The sequence below is a fragment of the Vigna unguiculata genome, chromosome 3, assembly GCF_037176805.1.
Source record: "Vigna unguiculata cultivar grain cowpea cultivar isolate G323 ecotype 2 chromosome 3, ASM3717680v1, whole genome shotgun sequence".
Lineage (NCBI taxonomy): Eukaryota > Viridiplantae > Streptophyta > Magnoliopsida > Fabales > Fabaceae > Vigna > Vigna unguiculata.
In genome coordinates this window covers 62,026,345-62,036,930 of record NC_140794.1, presented here as the reverse complement: position 1 = coordinate 62,036,930, position 10,586 = coordinate 62,026,345, and the positions used below count along the sequence as shown (strand labels likewise).

General features: G+C 28.9%; 2 protein-coding genes across 2 annotated transcripts; both read left to right on the top strand.

The window, feature by feature from the left end:
- The first annotated feature begins 2,231 nt into the window (after positions 1-2,231).
- Positions 2,232-5,484, top strand: LOC114179536 (uncharacterized). The gene is made up of 9 exons (XM_028065907.2): positions 2,232-2,413; positions 2,492-2,697; positions 3,504-3,688; positions 3,851-4,138; positions 4,222-4,280; positions 4,373-4,409; positions 4,504-4,575; positions 4,673-4,955; positions 5,039-5,484. Exons 1-9 carry the CDS (start codon positions 2,317-2,319, stop codon positions 5,375-5,377), a joined length of 1,566 nt encoding a protein of 521 aa, XP_027921708.2. The 5' UTR covers positions 2,232-2,316; the 3' UTR covers positions 5,378-5,484.
- Positions 5,485-8,044: 2,560 nt separating this feature from the next.
- On the top strand, positions 8,045-8,768 carry LOC114175535 (uncharacterized). Its single transcript, XM_028060290.2, has one exon. It carries the CDS (start codon positions 8,199-8,201, stop codon positions 8,535-8,537), a length of 339 nt encoding a protein of 112 aa, XP_027916091.2. The 5' UTR covers positions 8,045-8,198; the 3' UTR covers positions 8,538-8,768.
- Positions 8,769-10,586: the final 1,818 nt, after the last annotated feature.

Genomic DNA, 10,586 nt, shown 5'->3' with positions numbered 1-10,586 from the left:
TTAATAAAAAGACAACATATAAATATAATTTAAAGACAAAATGCAATTTTTAGAAAAACTTTAAAAATAAAAAATATATTTACCCCTTAATTATATATAATACCAAACTTAAAATTATGACCTCCTCTTAACTTTTTGAAGATTTTTTTAATTGTGTTTGCAAAGTTCAAAATCATATTTATTATCTTTTATTAATCTTATTCCTTTTTATATTTTAAATTTTTTAATAATTTATTAGACAAGGAGATGACGACGCAAAATATTTTAATTTTTATATCCATTAACTAAAAAAATATATCTCATTTTAACATATCCCCCACCGTTAAATCATAAAAAATATATGGGATTAGGTTGAACCATTATTATTAAAGAAGGAAAATTATTTTTTGACTATTAAATTTTGACAACTTTCTCCTTATAATCTTAGATGTCATTTTTTAAATGATCTTCCATTTTTGTATTTTTTTCATTTTTAATATTCCAAAATCATTTAAAAAATATCACCTCATGTTGTAAGACAAAGTTGTCAAAATACGATTTTTCTTCTTTAAAGAAACTATGAGCCTTGACCCATCTTCTTATAAGACAACCTGTCATTTTTTTCCTTTTTAACTTTTGAATTATATATATATATATATATATATATATATATATATATATATATATATATATAAATAAGTTTTTAACTTATTAATTAATATTTGTTATTGAATTAAGATAATAATTATTTTCATACGTTAAATTATTTAATTATAATTGATATTTATAACTTAACTGATAAACATTAATGCTTTAAATTATTATATCAATGCATATTTATATCTTTTCAATATTATAATAAAATATAATTTTTTAAATTGTTTTTTATTTAAAAAATAGTTAACATATCAACCTAGTGAACCTCTTATTTAACGGATTGTTGTACTAAATTAAATATATTGAAAATAGGTAAAAATTACAATAACTTCAATTTCGATCACGTATTTGTATTTCACTCATATTTGTATTCAACTCCTATTCATGTTCGATACTTTAAGATATTTTATCCAAACATATAAATGAAGTATACAATTTATGAAGTCGTAGAAGACTACGGAATTTTTTTTGAATACTGACTAATTTGAGTGACAAAAAATAATGAGTCACTATAGTAACCAATTTAGGTATCAATTCATAATCTAAATATTATTGACAACTAAAATAATTCAAAAAATTATAACTGGTATTTAAATTGGTAACTAAAATATTTTTTATTATAAATGAGTTTATAAATTGGTAAGTAAAATTAGCTACTAAGATTTTAATTTAGATTCACACAATTATAATCATATATTTATAATGTTTTTAAGGACTATTATTGTACATTTTTTAATATTTATATTTCACTTATCTATTATGTATCATATTATATTATTTTCAAAATAAATATATCAATGTATCTAATACGTATCGTATCTAATACACGTATCGTATTCGTGCGTTGAAAATATTAACTTGCTTTATCAGATTATTATTGAGTTTGCTATACATCAAACCTGAAAATTACAAAATATTTTATTAAACTAATATATATATTATTGCAAAAATTTCTTGAAAGATAAATTAAAAAATTGAAAAAGTAATAATTAATTTGAAAATCGTTAACAAAAGGAAAAAAAATTCAAGTTACTAATATATTAATTAAAATCTATACCTATATAAAGATGATTAATGTTTTGGTGTCCACATTTTTTTTTTTAATTTTATCTTTTAAATCTATACCTATATAAAGATGATTAATGATTAATGTTAAATAGTTAAGGGATAAATAACCGTAGTCTCACTCAAAAAAAAAAAATTCAATAACAAGACTCAATTAAAAAACCACAAAAAATTAATAAAAATTAATCATACGTACCCAAATTTATTAACAACTTAAAAAATTAATTAAGTATTATAAATATATCTTTTATATAGTTTTACTACAATATCCTCTTATACTTTTAATAAATATACAACACTAATTTCACACATTCATTAAGTATTAAGGTAATTTTTGTGAGAGCAAATTAAAACACTAATATTTCCTTTTTATCAAACCTCATATATCCATACTCTTTTACACTGTTTTTTAATTAGTTTAAGAAGAGACTTTACTTTCCCATTTATGAGAGAAAAAAGAAAAGAAAAGAAAATGGGGGAAAAGAAATGATAAATAGATTATATAAATAAAAGGGAAAAAATGTAGTGGGGTTTTGGTTTTGGTTGAGTAGAAGAAGTCACACGCATGCACGCCATAGCCATAGCCATAGCCATAACATTAATCTTTTTACAATCATGCTCCGCTTCACATCAAACTCCAATCACTCTTTCTTCTTCCTCTTCTTCTGCATTTTTTTCTTTCTCTTTTCGGCTTCTGCACCAACACCTTCAGGTTATTTTTCTTCTTTCTTTAAAATCTTATTGAGCTGTTATTTTCGTTATGTCAATTCAAGATTCTTACTCTTTTCAGATGGCGTTGAAGATGTTCACCAGGAGCGGTACGAGGAGGTGGTGGTGGTGCCGCCATGGACGGCGAGGAGATCAATGGCGGAAGGTGCAAGTTTCAGGAATGTGACTCTGGTGCTTGCTAAGGAGAGAACTCGCCGGCAAGATTGGTTTAACGGTTTTAACCTTTACAACGGTGGCTGGAATATCAGCAACGCCCATTATCTAACGGTTACTCTCTTCTTCTTTGCACTGCAATTACTACATTCCTCCATTGATTACTCTAACTAAGCTCTCCAGTTAGTTTCATCTTCGCTGGTATTTGCGTCACGCGCTTTCGCCACGTGTTGTTCATGCTTCACTACTCAATGACGCGTCCAATCTCCTATTGGTTAATTTAAGTTTTCAATTTATAGAAAGAGTGTATAACACTTATTTAGTGTTATGTTGAGATTATTTTGAGATAATTTCCACTTGGTCAAATGGTGTGAAAATTTTGAGTTGCTGATGATGGAATTTTTCTTGGAATATTATATGTGGAATTAAATGTGACCATTTTTGTGCAATTTTCTTACTCAGATTGGAATTTCAAATGGAGAACGTTATTTTAATGTTGAACTTTATTTTACTTTGTTATATAAGCGATCCTTCATTTTAATTGAGAAGTAAAAACATCTAAGATTTGTCTTTTCTTTCTTTCTTGTTTTTCTTGAACTACAAATACTATCTCAGTTTCAAAATAATTGCCATTTTAATCATTGAAAAGTTTCCAATTGATCGAAGCTTTAATTTTTTTTTTATGAAGTGTTAGGTTTAATTTGTCCTTAAATAAGTATATACATGATATTTTGTATTTACAGTATATAAAAAATGTATTCAATGAGGCTGGGATAATTTTACCAAAATTGATTCACATATTTGTTATTGTTGCATTAAAAAAAATGTTTCACGTTTTTCATTCTCTCGTTTTGTTAATTGACAGAAATATTGATGCATAATTTAATTTGCTAACGTGGAATTGTTCATGGGAGGTGCAGTCAGTTATGTCCACTGCGGGTCCTTTTATCGTTGTGGCTGTAGCCTGGTTCGTGATTTTTGGAGTTGTTTTACTTATCAGCTGTGCGTTATGCTGCTGTTGTAACGGAGGAGAGTCAAGCGACTATTCTAAATTAGTCCATTATTTTTCATTGTTCTTGCTTATCCTCAGCACCATTATCACAATGTATCTCTCTGCCTTTTCATTCTATCACTCTTTCTTTTTCTAATTTTATAGTTCTCAATCGATTTCAATTAATACTGAAAATTGCTGTTATTATCTCTCTTAGAACAAATATATAATTCTCGATGTGTTTCTGATCAAGCACGTTTAATTGTTTACGCTCAGAGGTGGATGCGCTCAGTTGTACACCGGTCAGGGGAAGATTGATGGAACCACTTCCGAGACACTTGATTACGTTTTGAATCGGGCTCAATTGGTGGCTGAAAAGCTCAATACCATATCAACTTATTTCGATTCGGCTAAGCACATTGTGAGTGAGCCTCCTCTGCCACTAGACATAGATCTTGGACCGAACCTTGATGACATCAAATTCAAAATCGACCGTGCTGCGGATACTCTCTCCAACAAGGTTACCGCTAACTCAAAGATCATACGCAAAGTCATAGATGGAGTGTAAGTACATAAACTAAGATTCCATTTGGTTTTTTGAAATATTTCTTTTGCTAATCATCAATATTTGTTGTGATCATCTGCAGAAGACTCGCTCTCATTATTGTCGCTGTTGTTTTGTTCTTTGTCACATTTCTCCGACTATGTATGTTTGAGTTTGTCTTATTCTTTCTGGACTCTGTATATAATTGTTTATCAGATTATATAGGATCTCATTTGGGCTTCGTGTGTATGCAGTCTTTTGCTTACTTGGGTTGCAGTGTCCCGTGTACTCGTAAGTTGAATCAATTTATTTTTCTTCTTGATGTTTAAATCACTGGTGGGTGGATTCGTCTCTGGTTAAAGTTTGTGTTTTCTTGTGGCTGCAGCTTGGTAGTTATTGGATGGATTCTTGTCACTTGTACCTTGGTACTTTGTGCTGCATTTATTTTTGTTCATAAGTAAGTTTATCCTGATGAACTTGTGAGACAGATAAATCAAATTTTATATATGACTATATACAAACTGACATGAGTGCATATATGTTTTTTTTAACAGTATGGCTGGAGATACATGTGTTGCGATGGATGAATGGGTTGTGAACCCCACCGCCCACACTGCACTGGATGACATTTTTCCATGCGTGGAGGAAAAAGCTGTTATGGAAACATATTTAAAAAGCAAGATGGTCACGTATAAAATCATTGAAGAATTTGACAAAGTCATTTCCAACTTCACGAACGCAAATCAATCAGTCCCTCTTCTCTGCAATCCATTTAATTCAGACCTAACAAGTCGCAACTGCTCTTCAGAGGAAGTCACATTCCAAAACGCCACCCAGGTATGGACCATTCCAAAACCTTCATTCATAATTTTTTTCAGGCATATACATGTATGCAACTGGTTAACGTTTGGAACTTTCAGGTTTGGAAAAACTTTAAGTGCGAGGTTTCGTTTACCGAAAAATGTAGGAGTGTAGGTCGTTTGACACCGATCCTTTACACGAAACTGGGAGCTGCAGTGAATGTGACGTACGGTTTATTTCAGTATGGGCCATTTTTTGCTGACTTACTTGACTGCAATTTTGTTCGGAAGACGTTCAATGACATCAGCAGAACTTATTGTCCACCTCTGCGAAGATATTGTGAACAGGTTTATTTGGGATCAGTTCTGGTTTCTGCAGCAGTAATGCTCTCTTTGGTATCTTCGCTCTTCTTTGTCAGAGAGCAGTTCATGTTTCTTCACAACAACCGTGTTTTTTAGTCAGAAATTTTCCAGACTAATCGTGTACAACACAAATTTTCCAGACTCGTGTATAAAAACAAAATTATATGTGGTAGTTTAAAATTTTTTAATCAACTTATTTTAATTTTATTGAGACTTTTTCTTAAAGATGATTTTTTTTTTTTGTGATTTAAGTTATAATGAATGAAAGTTTAACAAACAATAATTGAAATCAATACCGGCATGTCAAAACAAATTTATTAGGAACAAAATAAATTTAACTTTTTAAAGTAGTTTTCGCAGTAGTTATGATAAAAAATAAAAAATAATGTAAGAAAAAAAAATTAACTCGTAATAAACTAATTTTAACCCATTAAAATGTTAATTATTTTCTCTTGTAGAAAGCTTTAACAGTTTTTTTTTATATTTTATATAATTTATCTAAATTTTTATTTATAGTATAATAATTTTAGATAGTAGTTGAAAAATATGAAATGTCATTATTACCTTTCGATAATGCTTGAAAAATAATCATCGTAAAAGGTGACCTTTTTATAAATATGGGAAACTATATAATGATGACTGCTATAGAAACATAGTTGTATATATATTAACAAGTACAATAAATAGTTGCAGAGATATGCTGTTATGTTGCACACCGATTCTCTTTTCTTTCTCTTTTTTTTCTTCTTCTTAGATATCGTAAGAATCTCTCTTTTTCTTTCTCTGGTATGTTCTCTTCATATATGTCATTTGATGAAAGTAATGTGTATTTTTTTTTACTTTAATTATTTAAGACCTACAAAATGTGAATTTGAAGATGTTTTTTCTTTAATGTTAATTAGTTATCTAAGAATTAGTGAAAAAAGAAAGGCAAGAAAGATGCTTACAAACTTAATTTGCATCAAGTTTTCTAAATCAACAAATGCCCGATCCAATTTTGAATGTCTCTTTTACGTTGATTACTGTGTAGTTGTTGAAGCATTCAACAAAAACAAATAAATGTAACAATAATTTTATTTTATTGTTTTATATATTTGTTGTATCCTACGAGTCTATTGGTGACAATAAAATTAAAATAAACTGAATAAACATAATATTTAAGATTCACTACACATAAGTATATCAAAGCTAAACTTTTCATGATCTATAGTTTAAACTACAAAAAAAAAAAAAAAAAAACTAACCCATTTGAATGTCTGTAATTTTTTCTTAAACTAAAATTTAAAATCATTGTTTCCATTATTGTTCACTATTCCTGGGTATGACCATCTAGCTCCTTGTTGTCACTAACCCAAATAAAATTTAATTTTTCATTTATAAATCTTTGAAGTTTTTCTTTTGTGGATGTTTTTGTAAATTCATGAATGTAGGTATAAGGCATACTTGAATCTAGGTCCACACACTAAAAGTGACAAAAATTTAAAATATGGAGGTGCATAAAGAAATTATGGAGGTGCACGAATAAGCGCCCCTTATTTTTTTGGGAAGTATGGGCTTGATCCAACGAAGATTTTATCTTTCTGGATTGGCCCTAAAAGTTTAAAAAAATGTAATAAAAGGCCTATTGCCTTGTTTCCTTTGAACCATATCGACTTTCCTTTACTTAAAGAACAACATTATCCTTATAATACTTTGATTAAATATTCTTTTTATCTCATTAAACTTTTCAAATTTCCTTTTAGGGTCTTATTTAAAAAAAAAAAACAAAGTAATATAATATCTTCCATCAACTTAATAGAAACGCACTTCATTCATGAGCCTACAAAAGTATATTTTGTATTAAGTTTTAAAATTTTAATATCGAAAAAAAAAAACATATCAAACATCAATGAAAACATTAGGGACAATATTTAATTCCATTTTGAAAAAACACTTAGAAAATTACTCTTGTCCCGGTTACAAAAAATAGGTTAAAAGAATGTAAAGTTGTGGAAATTATTTGGACCGGTTCTTCATCTTCTCCTGCAAGAAAGAAGATTAGTCCACTTAATTTGACCAAAAAGTCCTTTTAGTTGACTCAGGATACTTAATGATTGATCCACCATTGCTTACATTCAATGAACGACTTCTTCAACCCAGCAAAGGAAGATAACACACTCCACCACAAAGACTAATTTGCCCTTCCAAAAATATCTATCTCTTATAAACTACATTTCACACCTCAGCAAAAATAAAGAAAAAACGTTAACTTTATTATAAGGCAACACAATATAGTATTAATTTATAATTATGAAAATCTCCTTGATATTATTTAAAACAGCCAATTTTATTTTCTCGTTAAATTTTAATTCTTCAAAAAAAATATATAAAAAGTAATTATCTAACAAAATATCAGAAACGAGGTTAAGTCAAATTAGAATGTCGAGTTTAATTTTCAGAATCCAAAGCCGTTGAAAAACAAAATCGGTTGGTTGAATATTCAAACTTGTTAATATTGGACGAAATGGACGAAACTTCAAAAAAACAAATCTTCTATGGTTGGTTATGCAACAAAATATTACAGAATGATTTGATACAAAGATATAACGATGATAGATTATTGTTTACAGAGTTGGAATTACATTTGACAAGGTTGTAATTTATAACCACCTGTTTAGATCCATAGTAACGTGTTTGTGTCGTGTTTATTTAACCATTGATGCGGAAGAATGGTTGAATGAGAAGAGAAGGTTGAGAGAAAGACCGAATTGTCCTTCCAAGGAGAGTGGTTGTGCTATAAAAGTGGTGAAGCAAGAGAAGAATCTCCACCCAAAAACACAAGGCCATAAATCACTTACCCTATTATAATTACAACAACACTTTCTCCGACCTTAAAACCATTCAAACATTGTTCTCTGTTTTTTGTTCCCTTCCTTCAATGGCCTCAAGGAGTGTGTTGACATCATCATCAAGGTCCCAACATTCCCACCCGAACCAGCCCACGCGCACCTGCTCCTGCTCACCCAGCACGCACCCTGGTTCCTTCCGGTGCAGCAAGCACAAGAAGCCACCCCGAGCCATGTCTCGATCCTCGCCACGCACCCCTAACCAATGGGACCCATCCATGGTTGCAAAAGCCAACTCGTTGAAGGCGGTTCTGTTGCAGATGCTCAGGCCCTCCACCCATGACCTTCACAAGAGGAAGAGTTTCCAACCAAGGCCAACTAGGTTTTCGCTCATGAACGCCGACACCACCGCTGCGGTTGCCGTTAGTTGATCAAACGTTCCTCCACCCTTTCGATTTCCTCTAACATAAATCTAACACATTTTAATAAGGCTTTTTGTCGTGTCGTGTGTGATTGTGTGATTCTGTAATTTATGTAACTGTATATATCCCATAAACTACCTCATTTTTGATTCCCAGTTTCTCTTTGTAACGGAACCAATACTCTACTAGATTTTGTATTATCAAGTTGGACATAATAATACCATTCTTTTATTCTTTCTATTTTCTGGCTTTTTCACACGAAAATCTCACTTTGATTCAACAACAAACGAGGAATTGTAGTTAAGAAAACAGAACACAGAAAAAAACAGAACACAACACAACAGAGGAGTGACTACAGTTGGCAGATATATCTATGTTTATTTGTATATTAAATATGTTTATGTAGTTAATGTGATGGTGGATATGATCATAACTAGTATATTAAATTGGACTGATCAGCTAACATTATTGGTGAAACTTGAAACCTAATTCACTTTCTTCCACACAGAATAATAGACGTCACTTCTAGGGACGGTGACTTCGCCCTTTTAAATCCAAATTCATTCACATCAAAATCAAATATGCAGGCCATTGTTATTTACAAAACTTAGATAATATCAAGGACTTTGATACACATCTATTATATATAATACAAGGTTAAATACGTTTTTCTCAATTAAATTTTAATAAAATTTAGAATTAGTGTTTTTTTTATATTTTGACATAATTTAGTTCTCTATTTTTATAATTATATGTATTTAATTCTTTTAACTAAATTTTGTTAAGTTAATTTAACGTTTCAAACGTATTTTATAATAATATTTGAGTTGTTTATATTGTCTGACACATTTTTATTTTAATATTAGTTAAAAAATTATCTTAAAACGCATTTAAAACGTCAAATCAATTTAACAAAAAATAATTAAAAAGACTAAATTTATGCAGTTTTGAAGTTGAAAAATTAAATTAAGTCAAAATTTTAAAGAAGAATTAATTTTAATTTTTACTAAAAATTAAAGGATAGAAAGATATTTAATCTTTATGATATATAATATGCTAACTTGCGCGCAGTGATAATTTGTTTCCATTTGAAATAAATTTCCATATCTATAACTATATATAAAGAGGATCCCTCTTTTGTGTCCACATTTCATAATTTCAACTTTACCCTTTAAAATTTAATTATTTATTAAATTTTTAAAAATTAACGGTTACTTTTACAAGTCTTTATAAAACTACTTACTTATCTCCCTTCTTTTTTTCTCATACTATTCATCAACAGTTATTTTTCTCATATTTCTTTCATACATTTCACTTTAATTTTTATAAATTACTTTTTATTTTATTTATTAACTTAATAACATTACAATATCATTAATTATTAATATAATTAAAAAAATGTATACAGGCACAATAACGTTTTTTATTTAATATATCTGTCGATGAATAGGGTAAAAGGTGGTTTTGTTTAGGGAAACGAGGTTTGATTTTAACGTTAGATCGAGAAGATCGAAAGTTATGTAATGTAAATTAGTTCATTTATTATATACAGGTTAAAAGATTAGTACATATATAAAGCAGATCCAGAAACACATTCAACCTCTTTAGTGTATAAAACGGTCCTTGTAAAATGAAAAGGACATTTTTTAAACTTTTTTGAATCGAAATGAGAGACTTTCAAATGTTTCAAGAAGTTTCACAGTTACACAATTAAAATAAGTGAAATTGATTAGACCGGTGGTTGAGAAATAAGTTCACATTAATGAATTAAGAAAAGGTACAAGAGTGTCGGAAATCAGTGAATTAAGGTATTAAAATATTTTTAAACTAAAAACGTTATTTAAATTAATAACTATCATTCTTTCACATCTTGACCATGATCAACATGTAAATTTGTAAACGAAAAAATTGATACTACCAACGCAATTGACGGATAAAAAACGTTATTTAATTAAATAATTTAATTTTACACGTACTTCTAGATTTAATAATATTATTATTATTATTAATTGACTTAATTATTTTTCATTAGTTATAATGAACTAACTGTTTTTTTCA